The 17,710-nt window shown below is 40.7% G+C and overlaps 2 protein-coding genes across 4 annotated transcripts in view; one reads left to right on the top strand and one right to left on the bottom strand.

The window, feature by feature from the left end:
* The window catches only part of LOC145217636 (uncharacterized), a 33,392-nt gene continuing 15,682 nt past the window's right edge, over positions 1-17,710 (bottom strand). Inside the window, exons 10-13 of one of the 2 annotated variants that reach the window (XR_013857449.1) lie at positions 7,925-7,995; positions 7,647-7,835; positions 7,307-7,415; positions 6,172-6,442 (exon numbers count right to left, since the gene is read on the bottom strand). Coding sequence is in view for 1 of the 2 variants with exons in the window: in XM_080084936.1 (XP_079941062.1) it covers positions 7,685-7,835; positions 7,925-7,995 (222 nt within the window). In the remaining variant the exon portion in view is untranslated. Of the gene's footprint in view, positions 39-6,171; positions 6,443-7,306; positions 7,416-7,646; positions 7,836-7,924; positions 7,996-17,710 lie in introns of those variants that run through there. The other variant, XM_080084936.1, reaches the window with a different exon arrangement.
* Positions 11,184-15,720, top strand: LOC145217635 (uncharacterized). 2 transcript variants are annotated; one of them, XM_080084934.1, is made up of 3 exons: positions 11,184-13,171; positions 13,235-15,512; positions 15,578-15,720. In XM_080084934.1, exons 1-2 carry the CDS (start codon positions 11,626-11,628, stop codon positions 15,037-15,039), a joined length of 3,351 nt encoding a protein of 1,116 aa, XP_079941060.1. In that variant the 5' UTR covers positions 11,184-11,625; the 3' UTR covers positions 15,040-15,512; positions 15,578-15,720. The 2 variants fall into 2 exon arrangements, with proteins under 2 accessions (XP_079941060.1, XP_079941059.1); XM_080084933.1 differs by having other exon boundaries at positions 11,184-15,512.

Genomic DNA, 17,710 nt, shown 5'->3' on the forward strand with positions numbered 1-17,710 from the left:
TTGTTATCAACAGATCGTCGTCCCACACCTCCACATGTCTGCGAATAGGTTAATATTAATGCTTACCTAATAAGAAAAATGTTTATGGTCAAGAAGTTAGCACAAATTTGAAGTTATCGTAACATAAATGCATTCAAACTGGGATCAACACTGAAGCGTCGATGTAGAGCAGCGATAATGGCATAATTATCGATAAATCATAGTACGCCAGGCCTAATCAGCCGGTATCCCATACATTCACATATGACAAGGCCTTAGGTAGAAAATTCTAGCCTGCATTGGGATTCGAACCCACGTCATGACTCATTCCGGGAATCGCGCTCTACAAACTGAGTAACGCAGGCTCAGTGGAAATTCCGACAAAGTCGAATCTCGAGCACCGTTGCATGCTGCATGCTGCATATGTCAGCTTCGTAGTAGGGCAAGGGGCGGCAACCTTTTGCATGCAACGGGCCAAAACAATGATTTGATGAGTCTCGGCGGGCCGTATGACTTTTTACCTTTAAATTGCGCTCAATTCTAGTAATGTCGTTGGAACCTCTGAACGTCGTTGGAACTCTCTCTACAGCTTATTTTGATGGGGTTTGTCCCGGTATTTCGCAATGTATATTTGGCAAAGCAACCGACATCGCAATCAATAAACAAAAATCCTTTCTTAACACTTGTATTACTAATACTGGATGAAAAGCGCCAAAGACGCCCATCACGATAACAAAAATGTTGGTCGCACTACAAAGTATTTGCGGATTGAGTTAGGGCACTTAAAACTAGGGTTGGCAAGCTGGTCAATTGACCGGTCAAATACGGTCAATTGACTGGCCAATTGACTGCACTTTATTTGACCAGTCAAATACTATTTTTTATTTTTAAAATCAAATGTGGTAAATTTTCTTGGACTTGCTTATTGGTTGTTGGAACGGGTAAATTATTTCTAATAACCCTAAGGAATAACATTTTAGGGCATACTCCTGTATTAATAACGGCTTTCAAAGCCAATATAGATGTGTTTTGTTCATTTGAAATCAATGCCAAAACAATCGAGCCGCGGGTTGGTCACCCCTGTTATAGTTGATCAAAAAACTGTTTGTAGCTATATATTTAGCTTATAATTGTCATGACTATATTTTTGTGGATAAGTTATTGCGATAAAGTACGTACACATCAAGCTTTTGTATTTTCCTTTTTAGTCATGAATGGGCAACAGCGTAACAGCATAAATTACGACTTTAACAGGATAACCGAGTTTTGCAGTTAAATCTCAGTCATTTTTGTAGTTAAACCTGTAGATTCCTTTCTTTCGTGGTTAACGTGAGAAGCCGTGGAAACGATGTAGCCCAAGCTATTCTATGTTGGTCTGTTTTTTTTTCTTTAGGCGGCGCGAAACGCTGTACCCATTCTCTTACATTGCTCCGTAATTAATGCAGAAAAACCGGAACGATGGCACTTCTCGCGAACTCTTTCTAGGCTTCTCACGTTAACCACGAAAGAAAGGAATCTACAACCGCTCGCTAAAATCGTTCACAAAAATGTTTTAACCATCGGGAATGTTCTTACCAACTACAGAGGCTTGGCACATGGACGTATGAAACAGGTTGCCAACGGCCAATCGGGTCCATGCAAAAAGTGCGCGTTGTGTGGAAACCATGGCGTACATATGGCGATGGTGTATGAGCAGTGTAATTTTGCCACACGCGGCAAAGATATTAGATTAAAACAGGTACTGATGGACTGCAAAAACTATGGTGTGTATGCGGCCACTTGCAGCATGTGTAAAGAACAACACATCGGCCAAACAAAAAACCGGTTTAGCACCCGATTTCATTTGGACTGGGTTGTTTGTTTGCCAACTTCAGGGTTTTTTCGTTGCCTCTGGACTAGACGGTTACATCGTCTCTCCGCTTTTCCTTATTTTTTAACTGGTTTGCACTGTTCCCATATCGCTTGTTGCAGTGTGTGCCTTTCGCGTAGCTTAGGCGAAGTTCTGTTGCAGATCTTGCATAGTTAGCAAGAGCTTGTAGCAGGTTGCCGTTTCTCTTTGGTGTGTTTAATATGGAATTAGTTCATTGCTTGGTTTGTTTTACTTTTGCACCCATTGTTTCACAGAACGACTGAAGATGCCCTTTGGGGTGAAATATATATCGTTTAACAACTTTGTTGACTGATTTTCATTAGAAAGCACTGCGTCATTTATTCTTACATATAATTTTATACATAATCAGTGGTCGTCGACAAAAAAGATGCCTACTACTTGCGGGATAGATCCTGTACCAAACACTAAATGTTAATCTGATGTAAGTTATATATTAAAACTAAAATTGCAATTTAATAATGTGTACAGTATTTGACCCATTTTTGACCTATTTGACAAGTATTTGACCGGTCAATTAACCAGATTTTATTTGACCGGTCAAATGCCCAACCCTACTTGAAACACTATCGCAACAATTCAGTTCTTGTGCTTACAATGTATGAAGCATTTTGTTTGCGAGCTTTACAGTTCAAGGTTTCTTTGCAGGCGTATTTTTTGCTGAAGTTGATTTTGTAACTTTGTCATTAAGTTTCGGTCTGGGATTTTATCGTGTTTCAAATTTTCAACTTTTTGACTTTTCAGGAATTAACTACAAAACCTAAATAGCCAACACCATATTGGCAAAGTCATTTATTGCGTATTAGTGTTCACTTTATTTAGTCTTTTGAATTAAATTATGGCTGCATGTTTTTCAAAACGATCGCAAATACAAGAAGCTTTGGAAGATATGGAGGAATCAACCAAACAAAGTCAGTATATTCTCATGTTGTTCGCAATAAGTTGAACACATTCTATATGATCAAAAGTTGTTTATTGAAAAGCAAAACTTTGGTTAATGTAAGCATTAAAAAGTAAACTTTTTTTGTAATATAGAGAAAAAGAAAACGGTGAAATTAACTTTAAACGATCAAGTGGAACAACCAATCATCATTGCGAATGCTGGTACCGAAAGTGTTGAAGTAGAACCGGTAAAGAAATTAAAATAATGACACTAATAATTAACAATCATGCTTCATTTGTTTTCATTCCACCTTCACGTATAATAATGAACAAGTAAAATTTAATACTGCGAGGTCCTACGTTGCTTATTAAATTACCAAAACAATCATCCATGGTAACGGTATAAAATTATTTTAAGCAATTACCCTTTGTCATAAAATACTTGTTTTATTTACGATTGTTGGAAACATATCATAAAAAGTAAAAAAAGTGGGTGCATTTACATAAAAGTAAAGATCTGCCAGGAAACGACTGTACATTCTAATGCGGCAACAAATATTCTGTATAGCAATACAGAAAAATAATCAGCATTTACAATATTAAATTTCTTTTTTATACCAATTCCCATTCCACTTTTGTAGAAAATCAGAAAACATAATATAAATTGCCACGATTGAGTTAAAACTCATCAAAGAATGGGTGTTGGTAGAACATACAATCTACCAAACAAAAAAACATGCAACCTATGATTTGTGTCACGATCCAATGATTTCAATCAAATAGAAACCATACAATAGAAAACACGACTTTGATCATGAACTTTCATTACATGTGGAAGAACATTTCTGACAGTTTACAAGCAACTCGCGAAGCACAAAACTTTCTAATATAAGCGTTAATACCATGTTTTATTCCAGTGTATGAACATGGTACGATTTCTGCACCAACCAATTTTCGTTTTCTTAGAAACATGATCGAGTTAATGCACGCTGAATGTTTTTCCCACAAATTTAAATTGTCTTTAGTGTAAACGTTTGCATTTGCCAAGCCTTCCACTCAATGGTAAATATCCGAATGTTTTTTTGTTGTTGAGGGTTTCCAGAATTTTGATGTAAAAGATTAAATTGTTTTGGCATAGAACCAAAAATTTAGACCAGAGTTTTGGTGGGAAACGAAAATAATATGCGGTAGAAACATTGTTAAACCTAAAGCTTTTGTGGCATTGAAGTGAATGTCCTAAATCGAACATAAGTTATATGATCCAAATATAAGTATCCAACAAAAAACGAAATGGCTCGTTTGTTAAAACATTTCTATCATACCAATTTTGTTGTGAACCACTCAACCGAGAAAACCGAATGTTGAAAAAAATATTCGTCAAAAAATAATTAGCTGAAATTCGGTGGTTTTTGTATTTTAAATGTATGTTCATGTTCAACCAAATTAACTGCAAAAAAGACGTGTTGAATTCTACATAAACCCCTAATAAATGCCCCCCACTGTGTTATGTTGTGTTCAGATGAGAAATTCGGGACATATGTAAAAAATACGTTAAAAAATACGTAGAGGGTAAGTAAAAAATACGTTAAAAATATGCTTTAAAACATGCAACACTGTTGAGATATAAAGTTAAATTCAAAGAAGAATATGACAAAAAAGTATGATTGGGACTAATAACCTCCGGTAAATGTTTGTTGTCTATTTGGTCACCAGTTTTATATTTGCTGACCTTTACAAACCCGCAACAGAAATTTTGTTTTGATCATTGCGTGTTTTGCTCCTTTTAGGAATCTAGAGTGACGGTAAGTAGAGAATTTATGTTGTGTAGAATTTATGTACTGTAATTTATGTTCTGTATCAAAAAATACAAGTCTGTTGGAAGATAACTAGGTCACAGGACGATTTTCTTTTTCTTTTTTCTTTCGCGTTAAAAGACAACGGCATGCAGTCACGAGAAAAAAATACAATAAACAAAGATTTAATGGCAATATGATACATAAAAAAGACAATAATATTTAACTGATGTTACCTACAATATTTGCGCTATACTTTGAAGCACGAATAAGCGACGGATGGATTTGTAAACTTGTATTGTAGACTGAAAAGAGATATTTCTAAAAATTTTAATGTAAGTGTATCACAGTGAATATCAAAAGTCAAACCTCAATAGGCTTTCTTTAGACCCGGTTTCAATTGGAACAAAATCGCCCAATCTTAAATCGACCACCACAAAACCCAGGTAGGAAATTTTAGTTTTGGATTTTCTGTCTATTTAGTCAGAGTACACTTTGTTATGTGACAAAGCAAACGCTACATTTGTCAGCTCGAGTTGCATTTGACAATTTCGACCCTAATGGACCTCCAGCAGAAGAAGCAGCACACCATGTTAGCGTTCAACTTTTTGTATTATCTAAACAATTGACAATGCCGTATCAAGCAAAAGTAGATTTGGCCATGGAGCGCTGTTCGCGCTAGCCATACCTTGCAAATATGCTATTACATTTTGTTCTACCAAATAAAGAAAAATTTTCTAGACTAAAGGTGTTCTCTTAACTCGGTCACTTAATTGGTCCAAAGTGGCGGTCCAATTAATGTAAATCAACAATTTAACAATTCAATAAGTAAAGATGTAACAACCGAAGTGACCATAAAAACTAACACGTTGAATTTAAAGTTTAATTAAAGAACTAAATTCATTTTAAATGTCTCCTTCACAACTATCTACAGGAGCATTTGTCTTTTGAGTATTTGTTTTAAAGATTTTAAATGTTTTCAGTAGGTTGGTTTGACTACGAAACTGAACAACTGTTAAAAACAGATACACTAGGTGGAGGCATTGAGTCGCCCATAAATTCGATTTTGACATCGTACTTTGTCATCGTGCAAACCAAGTTTATTACATCCACTTAAATTTTTACTATTAACCTGTATTAAACAACAATTTTAAATGCTTTTTAACTAACTGTTTTTACAAAAAAAATCTATGTTGACTGTGAATGTTTTATCAAGTGTTAATTGTAAATGGTGCAAATTGGAAATTGTTTTTCAAAAAAAGCTCGTTTCGACTTGACAGCTCAACCCTCGCGAGGAAGTCAAATTATGTAAACAGGAAATTTCTGCTAATTGCCAACAGTCTTCTGGGCTGTTTGAAACTTCCTATCACATTTTATTTAGGTTGCAGATGATACTCTAAACTGATTTCTTGAACCTAACAATACACGACTGTAAATTCGGTAGTCATATAATCAACACAGCCACAGATGTAATTGCATCCGATTATATTGTTCTACAGCCATAAAAGCACAAAACACTTTGACAAGATAATTTCCTGACAACAATTAACATGAAATGTTGCATGTTGTGTAAAAGTTAGTTTTAATGCGCCTGGAAAATTTACGTCAACGAATTTCAAAATAAAACGCTGAAAAAAATGTTGTTTATAAGACAAATTCAAAACTTTATTGTATTTTATAGGCGTTTTTGTGTCAACAAAAAGCCATAAAATGTTGAGTATTTGAGAAATTTCATCTACATGCCAATTTGTTTAGATTTTGGATCTTGGCTAATTTTGACCCACACAAGGTAACCAGCTCCGATAATTAATTATAATTAGAGCAGCCAGAAGAACAAACATCACAAGTAGGAAGATATTTTGAGCTGCTTCATTTACTTCATCTCTGTCTACTGCATTGTCTGTGAATAATAGAATGTTTAACTTAGATATATATGGGTGCGAGAGCATATTTTACTGAAACTTGAACTTAACACATCATACAGACTAAAAATAATAACACTCTTATATATACTTTGAAGTACGCCAAGCTTGCAAGAGATTTAAAGCCGACTCCAGACAATTATCAATACACTTGAGATTAAAGAACCTGTTGATGGTGGAATTCGAACCCACCGCATACCACCGTTCAGTATTAAGTTTTTCGTTTTTATTGCAACTTTAATTTTGTTTTCTGGTTAAGGCAATGTCGAGTCTGATTCTTATATGCAGCTTAAAAAACGAGCAATCAACTTTAGGAGTCAGTGCATGCATAAGTTTGCCAAGATGGTCGAGTTGTAAGCAAAACCGACTTGTGTATAATAGCACGTGGGTTCTAATCCTGACTTGGCAGCTTGCGTTTTTTTCTGGGCAAAATACTGAATTGGCATTGATCCAACCCAATAAAACCCGACGGATGACACTACATTAACGTCCCCTACGCTAAAAGTCTCAAATAATACATATTCAACTGAGTTGCAACAACTCTGGCAGCTCGACCGTGGACTCACTGTGAGTTAACGCATTCAGGCGTTGCCGGCCTATCCAGGATTAAATAAAAACAAAAACAAACCAATTCACTTTAAAGCGCAGTAGTTTCATTCATAAAAAAAGGCGAAATCTTTGATAATTGAAGCATAATATAGCTTAAGTAAATAGCATATTTCCCCAAGGGTTTTCGTTGATAAATACAATAATTTGAGTAGTTGAAATATAGGCAACTAAAGTATTTGGTCCTGAACTAAGTTAATATGTAGGAAAGATGAGTTTGCTTATTGTGTTGTTACCTTGCATAAGCAAATACTTGCTAGTTTGTAAAATGTGCACTGGTCCTGCAGAAACTCGTTGATTGCGTCCATTGTTGTCAACAGATCGTCTTTTTTTCCCACCACACATCTGCAAATAAGTTTAATATTAATAAATTTTTTCATGAATATAAATATTATTAAGGATAGATCAGGAAGTTAAATGCAATATAAAAAAACTCATGTATCCCGTTTTTTCTCTGTTAATTTCAACTAAAGCAAACTTATTGAAGAATAAATAAATTAAACATAATTGCAATGATGCAAGCAGCTCGACGGCGGACATATTCTAAGCCTAGCACAAGAAACAAATTCAACTCACCTGTCCAGGGCATTGTCCAGTTGAGTTTTGACAGACGGTCACGTCGCAGTGGATGTATAGATAAATTGTTCTGCGTCGGTAAAGTTTGTCCACACAAAGCTCATCAGCTTGAACGTTGCAAAGTTGGATTCGTAATTCCGTATCAACATCGAGTCGGCAGACTCGCCTCCACTGGGTGGAGAAACACATCTAATAATATTGACTCAAATTAATATGTGCCGTTTAATTTCAGAAAAAACAAGAGCACACAGTACAAATTCAATCAAAGTAAAGCTTACCCGCTTCCTACAACCGGGTAGTTCGGCAAACCACTGGAGTTTTCAACGCGTGTCGCCCAACATTCTTCAAGCTGTATACAAAATGGTAAATAAATCAAATGTAGAAACTCTATAGCACCTAAAAGATGCTTACTGTAATGCAACAAGTGTAATGTGCATTTTTTATGAAACACGAACTAACATTTAGCAACCTTTGTTACCTTAATGCTTTTGTTTTTACCTGGACAATGAAGTCATCGTTGCTTGCAGAAATTTCATCAAGTTTCACTTCAGCAAAATGTATGTTACATCGCCTTGTACATATGTTTATGTTTTCTGTGTTTCCCGCCAGTAGTCTTGATTCCTGTGTATGACGCAGTGTTGTGCCACCTGCAACATTGTTTGTCACACTATCGGTGATTGTGATGTCACAACTTTGGCATTGTTTATTGGTATCACGTCTTGTAGGCGAGACCGCCTCGTGTTTATTAGTGACTGGAACTTACAGCGTCTGCATGCGTTTTTTAAACTGGTCAATTATGTTTGTTTTTTGTGTAACGAACAGGAAAATTATGCTGTTTAGAAACTGAATCGTCCAATGTTTGACTTGAATATTTAGTGATCGGTAAGCATATGTTAAACCTTGTTGTTAAACTTTTGGATTTGAATTTATGTGAAACCTGTATTCAGACGTGAATTCCGCCGTCGTCCAACCCGTGTTATTCTGAACCGAACTGTGTTATTCCGGTAAGATTGTTGTTGCTTAAAGTTTGCCGTCCGTCACTAGTGTGATTAAGTGATGTTTATGTGTGATGTTATTAGATGCTGTGTTTACACCTTCTACTGATCGCTTGAATTTAAACGACTCCAGTCCTCTAATAGTTTGGTAAGCGTAAATGTCATTGAAATTCGACTTTTGTTGCCTTGTCTTAATTTGAACGTTTTTTTTTTGTAGAAACCGCCTTTTGACCCTTGTACTTGCCGTGCTGTCGTACTCTCGAGCGCCATCTATCGGCCATATTGTAGAATAAAAGAGTTCGTTATATAGCTCTTGGCGTCTTGGAGTTTGAGCGCAAGGAAAGGCGCGTTAAAGACAGTTTTAGGACACAAGCGATCGCCCCTGCTGTGCTGTCTGGAGGCGCATGGAGTCACGCCTTCCGATAACAAAAGACAGCGCAACATCGTTTCAAACTTCTGGACACTTGAACACCCACGGCTTGTTGATCGACGTCAAGCTTGGAAAACTTCACAATGGAAACTCATAAAGGCGCCATTCCTGCGCCTGAGTCACATGACTCACTTTCCACTGTCGAAATCACTGACAAGGACAAAATTTCCAGTTGTTCATACGCTTGGCAACAAGCTTGTTTGCGAATTGAAGAATTAATGCTAAAAACCGAAAATGTCACCCTCGTAAAGGAGTTTGTTCTAGTGATTGAAAGAACCTTCAGCGATCTCGTCGCCGCGTATGCCCCTTTTGAGGAAGGTAACGAAGCCATGTCTCAAGCACGACGGGCATGTCAACAGGATAAACGTGAACTGGATTCCCGTGTACAGGAATGGTTCGTAAACGTCGAGAAATCCATGGGTCGCCACGAAACTCGATCGAGTTACACGTCCAGCTCCCATCTCGGTTCGGCAAGTACTCGAACGTCCGGTTCGACGGAAAGTTGCCGAAAAGCGGCCAGGGTACGGATGCGCGTAGCTCGCTTGTCGAGCCAGCAACTCGACGAAGATGTCGCCTTAGAGACCCAACAAGCTGACATGCAAGCCGCTTTCGCTAAGCAGCAGGCCGCAATCGATGCCAAACGAAGAATAAAAAATAGGGACAATGAAGTCGCGTTGGCCGAAGCTGAGGTCCTTGCTTGGGACGAGGAGTTGGAGAACGAAGGTAGACCGGTCGTCCACAAACCACAGATTAATGACTTGTCGCCACCGGTTGCGTCACTTGGCAATTGTTCCAGGGAGCCCGTGTATTCTCCACCACGGTCATCCGCTGTGGCCCAGACTCCGACAAATCCCGTAAAAATGTCACGCCCGCAAATTTCGAAAATGGATATAAAGCCTATACTCGCTCCTGCTGTTGTTCCACCTGTCGAAAGGTCGCGTACCGATTCCGACCCCTATCCTCCATACATGAACAAACCGCGTGCTTCTTCCCCGCCTCGATGTGCTCCCGACACCGATTTCGTTCAACAACAAATAGTCCTGCCTCAGCCGGCCATCAAGAAGTTCGACGGCGACCCGTTGAACTACTGGTCGTTTGTTCGAGCCATTGAGTCGCATGTTCACCGCAGAACAAAATCTGAAGAATCGCGACTGGTTTGCTTGCTCCAATACTGTGAAGATTCTGTTGCAGACAAGCTCGAAATCTACAGCAAGGATACAGTCTCTGGTTACTCAAAGGCGCGTTCCCGACTGCATTATGATTACGGTCAACCACATATTGTTGCCAATGCTTGCGAACGCCGGTTAAAGCTTTTTCCGCCCGTTAGACAAGGTCGACCAAAGGAACTTATGGATTTTTCTGACTTGCTTGAAAAATGCCGTAGTTCTCTGGAAGACATCCAAGAGTTCGCAAGTTTAAACTCACTAGATACGTTGAAGCAACTCATCCGGAAACTTCCATTTCAGTATCGAGAGAGATGGGTGGAACACTCTTTCCAGGTGCTTGAGGAAACCGGGAGACAAGCTGGATACCTTGTGTTTACAAGTTTCGTTGTGCGGTGCGCCCGTGTGGCCAATTCACTGTTTGGGTCCGAAGCGGTCTACGAAGTCGTGCGCGAAAAAACGCCAATCGAGCCAAAACGGAGTTCAAGAGCCGCTACGTGCAACGTCTCATCATCAAAGTTTAATAGGGCACGTTCTGACACACCACCTGTTCCCGCTCCGTGTTGTGTCTGTTGTAAACTGTCACATGATTTGTCAACGTGCCCGGACTTCGACAAAATGACCTTACAAAAACGTCGCGAGGTTGTAACCTCTAATGGCCTTTGTTTCAAATGTCTCTGTTCAGGGCATCGTTGCGGGAATTGTCCCTGTCGAGAATCGTGCTCCGTTGAAGGTTGCATTAGCACCTTTCATCATACGAAGCTGCATGGTGCATTTCAAAGGAAACAGGTCGTCGGAAATGCTGAGAACCCTGTCATGGAAACGACTACCCAAACGGTTTCTAGTATGAAGGCGTCCACCAATAACTGCGGAGTCTACCTCAACGTCGTGCCGGTGACGGTCAGACATAACGGTATCGAGGTAAATACGTATGCCTTCATTGATCAAGGGTCTACTTCAACATTTTGCGAACAACGACTAATTGACAAACTCGGCCTACAGTGTAAGGGTCGAAAAATATGCTTAAGCACGCTTACCGATCAATCTAGAGTGTATCAAGGTTCCACGATCTCTTTCACTGTTACTCCGCTTGGTGGAGGAAAGCCTCTGGTCCTTAACGAAGTTCTGTCTATTGATAAAATTCCTGTATCGCCAAATTGCTTCCCTACGCCAAATGTTCTTCACAAATATTAAAATATCTAAACCTGCCTCATTTGGAAGGAGGAACAGTCACGATTCTCATAGGCGCTGATGTTCCTGCAGCCTTTAACGTGCTGTGTACGCGTTCAGACCCACAGGGGTGTCCGTGTGCTGTAAAAACCCCTCTTGGCTGGTCACTCTTTGGCCCTACATTTGATTCGTCCGCTACAGATGAGGCTCACGTTCGATACATGAAAGTGGCTCGGGTCATGCACCAACAGGAGGTCAAGTGTCTGTGGGAAAACGAATTTAGTGACGGGACCTCGGTATTCGATGCGCCTACATCCAGAGAAGATCGGATGGCATACGACTTAATGAAAAGGTCTGTCAAACACCGCGATGATCATTTTCAACTTCCGTTGCCGTGGAAGGCTGGGGTAGAAACGCTACCAGCCAGCCGCACAATGGCTGACAAACGTCTGGCCAGTTTAAAAGGACGGTTGTTGCGCAACGAAGACCTCTGTAAAAGGTATGTAGATACAGTGCAGACCTACATATCAAGGGGCTATGCGGAAGAGGTCCCTGAAAAGGAAATATCTATTGGCAAGCACATCTGGTATTTACCACACCATCCCGTGTTTAATCCCCATAAGCCGGACAAGCTGCGTGTTGTTTTCGACTGTGCTGCTCAGAGTAAAGGAGTCTCCCTTAATGACAGTCTTATGCAGGGTCCTGACTTAGTGAATAACTTGGTAGGAGTTCTGACCCGTTTTCGAACACATCCCGTTGCCCTAATTGCCGACATTGAGGCAATGTTCCATCAGGTGCGCGTGGAACCCACTGATCGCGATGCTCTCCGTTTCCTGTGGTGGCCTGATGGGAATTTGAGCTGCTCCCCGACACCTCATCGGATGAAAGTGCACTTGTTTGGCGCGACATCGTCCCCTAGCTGCGCTTCTTTCTGTTTAAGACAAACTGCGGAAGAATTTGGCAGTGACTTCGACAGTCGTGTTCGTTCGACTGTTCTACGTAATTTTTACGTTGATGATTGTCTAACATCTGTTGACAGTGCAGATGTAGCGATTGTTGTTCGTCAACAGCTAAAGGATCTTTTATCCAGAGGAGGATTTCGCCTTACGAAGTGGCTTTCTAACGAAACTCTGGTTTTAGATTCGATTCCCGAGGATGATCGTGCGAAGATTGTAAAATTACACTGCCTTGACGACACGACGCAGCAACGAGTTCTCGGGGTGCATTGGTCCGCGTTCGATGATGAATTTGGGTTCAAAATTGAACTACCGAGGAGGCCACATACGCGCAGAGGAATTCTCTCGACTGTCAGTTCACTATACGATCCACTGGCATTTGTTGCTCCTGTGGTTTTAACTGCAAAATTGCTACTGCAGGAATTGTGTAAACTGCAGTTGGATTGGGATGATGATATTCCTGAAATGGTTTCATGTCAATGGAAAAAATGGCTCGACGACCTTCCGAATTTGCGTGACGTTGCCATCCCACGCTGTTTTAAGACATTGGTCTTAAGGGCACCACTCACATACGAGCTGCATCATTTTGCCGACGCTTCGAGGTTAGCATACGGCGCTGTGTCATACATGCGAATCGAAGACCGGAACAGAGCAGTCAAATGCTCATTTCTTATTGGAAAATCCAGACTGGCTCCGCTGAGTACCACGACAATCCCGCGACTTGAATTGACCGCCGCTGTGCTTGCTGCAAAACTTGATCGCTTGATGAGAAAGGAACTGGACTTGCCAATTACCCGTTCAACCTTCTGGAGTGATTCCACTGCTGTTTTACATAGCATTCGTAACGCTACGAAACGTTTCCCTGTGTTTATAGCCAACCGTTTGGCCGAGATTAAGAGGTTGACTGACGTTTCTTGCTGGAGGTACGTTCCAACTAAAGAAAACCCTGCAGACGATGCTTCCAGAGGATTACCTGCCACATCTTTCGTCGGGTCATGTCGTTGGTTAAAAGGGCCGTCGTTCCTTTTTGAGCCTGAAGAAAATTGGCCTGTGCAATCAGTTCCAACCCCTGAACTTCCCGCAGAATTTAAGCCTCTTATCGAAAGGACTGCTGGGTCCTTTGCAGTCGATGTTTCAAGATCGACTTTTCCTGTTGATCGCATTGTCGATCATTACTCAAATCTGCATCGGCTAAAGAAAGCAGTGGCTTGGTTGATCAGATTTAAGGCTTATCTGAGTCCTGGGATCAGACAGTCAATCAAACGCACTGCTCTTGATGTGTGTGAACTTGAAAATGCTGAATTGGAACTTGTCAAGTATGTGCAACGGAAACACTTCGGCTCACTGCTATCGTCTTTGACTCAACGAGGCTGTCCGAAAAGGTCCGATTGCAGTTCCGCAGTGTACAAGCTAAACCCTATCCTCAAAGATCAACTCATGCGTGTTGGAGGGCGCTTAGCAAAGGCTCCTGTTGACTACAATTCCCGCCACCCGGCAATTCTGCCTGATTCTTCACATCTTACTGACCTATTGATTCAGGCGCACCATGAAAGCGTAGGACACTCTGGTTTAGCGCACACTTGGACATCTATTAGAAAAAAATACTGGATTGCAAAGGGCGGCGTTGCAGTTCGTCGCGTTCTTGGAAGATGTTTGTCCTGTCGTCGTCGCAGTGCTAGACCCGGACAGCAAATAATGGCTGATCTACCACCGGCCCGTCTTGGTGTTGCTGAACCTCCGTTCTCAAATGTCGGAATTGATTATTTTGGACCATTTTTTGTGAAACAAGGGCGCAGTGAAATTAAACGGTACGGCTGCATATTCACTTGTCTTACAATCCGTGCTGTACACTTGGAAGTCGCCCACAGTTTGTCTACCGATTCGTTTATTGCTGCTTTTCGTCGTTTCATCGGGCGCCGTGGAGCACCCGTTCACGTCTACAGCGATAACGGTACAAACTTTGTTGGCGCAGAGCGCATCCTGCGAGAGTCACTACGAGCCTGGAACCAGTGTCAAATTACTGAATTTCTCCACCAGAAAGGAACGTCGTGGACTTTTAATCCCCCTGCTGCGAGCCACATGGGTGGTGCATGGGAACGGATGATACGGTCTGTTCGCCGAATCCTGTCTTCAATTACGTCCTCCCAAGTGATGACTGACGAAGCTTTGGAGACATTGCTTGTGCAAGCTGAGGCTATAATCAATTCTAGACCCCTGATACCTGTGAGGTTTGATCACAGGGATGAAGAGCCGCTGACACCGAATCATCTGTTGCTGATGAGAAGTTCCCCGAATATGCCAACGACAATTACCGATGAGAAGGACTGCTACACAAGACGTCGGTGGCGGCAAGTACAGTTTCTAGCCGACCAGTTCTGGCGCCGATTTGTGCAGGAGTACTTGCCCGCCGTTGCTACTCGTTCCAAATGGCACGAGAGCCAGCCGAACTTTAAGGAGGACGACATCGTTCTACTGGTGGACGATTCCAAATGCCGTTCAAAGTGGTTGATCGGCCGTGTTGTCCGCACTTATCCCGACGAATCTCAAAGAGTACGCACTGTGCTTGTACGGACGAGCGGTGGTGTGCTTCAACGGCCGATCGCCAAGCTTTGCCGCATCGTTGATTCTGACGAGAGCTTAACACCGACCTCACCGAGCATTCGCAGCTCGGACTGCTAGATGGAAGACGAATTGAGTTTTCACAACAGAAACTGTTCGACAAGAAATCATCGCCTCATTGCGATGCACGCGCGATTGGCGATGTTGTTTTTGAAAAAATGTGTCACGTTGCTTGCAGAAATTTCATCAAGTTTCACTTCAGCAAAATGTATGTTACATCGCCTTGTACATATGTTTATGTTTTCTGTGTTTCCCGCCAGTAGTCTTGATTCCTGTGTATGACGCAGTGTTGTGCCACCTGCAACATTGTTTGTCACACTATCGGTGATTGTGATGTCACAACTTTGGCATTGTTTATTGGTATCACGTCTTGTAGGCGAGACCGCCTCGTGTTTATTAGTGACTGGAACTTACAGCGTCTGCATGCGTTTTTTAAACTGGTCAATTATGTTTGTTTTTTGTGTAACGAACAGGAAAATTATGCTGTTTAGAAACTGAATCGTCCAATGTTTGACTTGAATATTTAGTGATCGGTAAGCATATGTTAAACCTTGTTGTTAAACTTTTGGATTTGAATTTATGTGAAACCTGTATTCAGACGTGAATTCCGCCGTCGTCCAACCCGTGTTATTCTGAACCGAACTGTGTTATTCCGGTAAGATTATTGTTGCTTAAAGTTTGCCGTCCGTCACTAGTGTGATTAAGTGATGTTTATGTGTGATGTTATTAGATGCTGTGTTTACACCTTCTACTGATCGCTTGAATTTAAACGACTCCAGTCCTCTAATAGTTTGGTAAGCGTAAATGTCATTGAAATTCGACTTTTGTTGCCTTGTCTTAATTTGAACGTTTTTTTTTGTAGAAACCGCCTTTTGACCCTTGTACTTGCCGTGCTGCCGTATTCTCGAGCGCCATCTATCGGCCATATTGTAGAATAAAAGAGTTCGTTATATAGCTCTTGGCGTCTTGGAGTTTGAGCGCAAGGAAAGGCGCGTTAAAGACAGTTTTAGGACACAAGCGATCGCCCCTGCTGTGCTGTCTGGAGGCGCATGGAGTCACGCCTTCCGATAACAAAAGACAGCGCAACAATGTAGTTAGGCACAGTGACTTCCCCGGGCAAGCTCTCGTTGAAATATTCGTTGGTAAAGAGATTTAGAGCAACGTCAAAGTTTCCTGTATTCTCAGCAGAGATTTCAATGGATCTGTAACAAGCTTCTATGTTTAAGAAATAAATGGACACGCTCCTGAGGAATTAGTCACATGAATAGACGTCATTTACTGTTTTTGACTTTACCGTTTATTTGCCGAGTGGTTTGACTAGCACTAATAATAAAATAAAAATTTCTCACGAAAATGTGGAGAAATATATATGCCATGTGCTTACACATGCAATGACATGTGTCATGTTAAAGCTGGCATGTTGCGTGCTTTGTAGCATATGGTATATTACATGTGCTCTTGCATTACATGACACATATTATGTTTATGTTTTGGATATCGTGCGCTTTGTTGGCACGTGGCATGTGCCGTAGATGTCTTCTTACCCGGATTGTGGTTGGACGTTGGATGATGAGATAAGTAGTTCCGAGTCGAACAGACAAGTGACATTAAGCTTGTTTTGAGGGTCGCGTTGGATTACTGCAGGGGATGGAGCTAGGAATCTCCAGATCAGGAAAGACACCGACACCTTCCCCTTCCCATTCTGTTAATAAATCAACAAAAATATTTTTTTTGAAAGTTGACAGCAATAAAAAGCACCAATCCCCTGCAGTAATTTTTTGACAGTTGACAGCAATTAAAAAGCATCGTAATTACTGTGGACCAAATGAATATGTATCGATACATGGTGATGCCTGTCTGTACAATTTTACTAAATGACATGTTTGGTAGAAGTGGCACGATAAAGAAAACAGAAATGATGAAAACAGCTGTCGAGTTTTACCTTATAGAAGGCTTTGCATTGGTCAATGTCAAACACGAACACCGGGTCTGACCCCGTGACCTTGCAGTTGTCATTAAGTTGAAAAAGGGACGTTTCCCGGTCCAATGCGATGTAAAGTGTGTCACCGAGTTCGTAATCTAATGTGGTTTGTTGATCAGCTGTTACTCTGCGAAAATTGGCTTTACTAGTTTACATGGACAAATGAAAATTACTCGAAACACACCATCGCCAAATAAACTGACTATTTATCAGTATATTGTCAGCTGCGCAACGTCAAAATGTTATGCAAGACAGTGGGAACTCAATTGCTGGACAATAATTAAACGCGCCACAGCTTCTAATAAATGATTCCTGCTTAAAGGCAAGAGTTCTAATACATCCTTAATTGTTCAGGATTTCAAAAACCCAAAAATATTTTTCTCCTTTGGTTTATTTTTTGTTACCACAGACAAATAAAACAAAGAAAAACTTGCGCGATGGTCAAGTCTTTGATCCTGCACACACTCATTGATTGTTCCGTTCCTACAAAAACACATTAGTTTGCATGTAAGCTTGTGGTTCTTAATTTATTTTCGTTACCCATAAGAAGAATCTGGTAAGTTTTCTTTTTTTTTCTTTTCAACAACGTTAAAAATTACAGCTTGTTGAAAAATGTTAAATAACCACATAGTGGTAAAACCTTAAGTTTAAATTCGAGAAAAAGACTCTTATCAACATATAAACTGTTACAAACGGTTTCCCCTACAAATTCTGCGCAAAAAGATTTTTCTTGTTGTTGAAATTTGAGTT

Source organism: Phallusia mammillata, chromosome 3 (genome assembly GCF_965637545.1).
Source record: "Phallusia mammillata chromosome 3, kaPhaMamm4.hap1.1, whole genome shotgun sequence".
In the NCBI taxonomy this organism is placed as follows: domain Eukaryota; kingdom Metazoa; phylum Chordata; class Ascidiacea; order Phlebobranchia; family Ascidiidae; genus Phallusia; species Phallusia mammillata.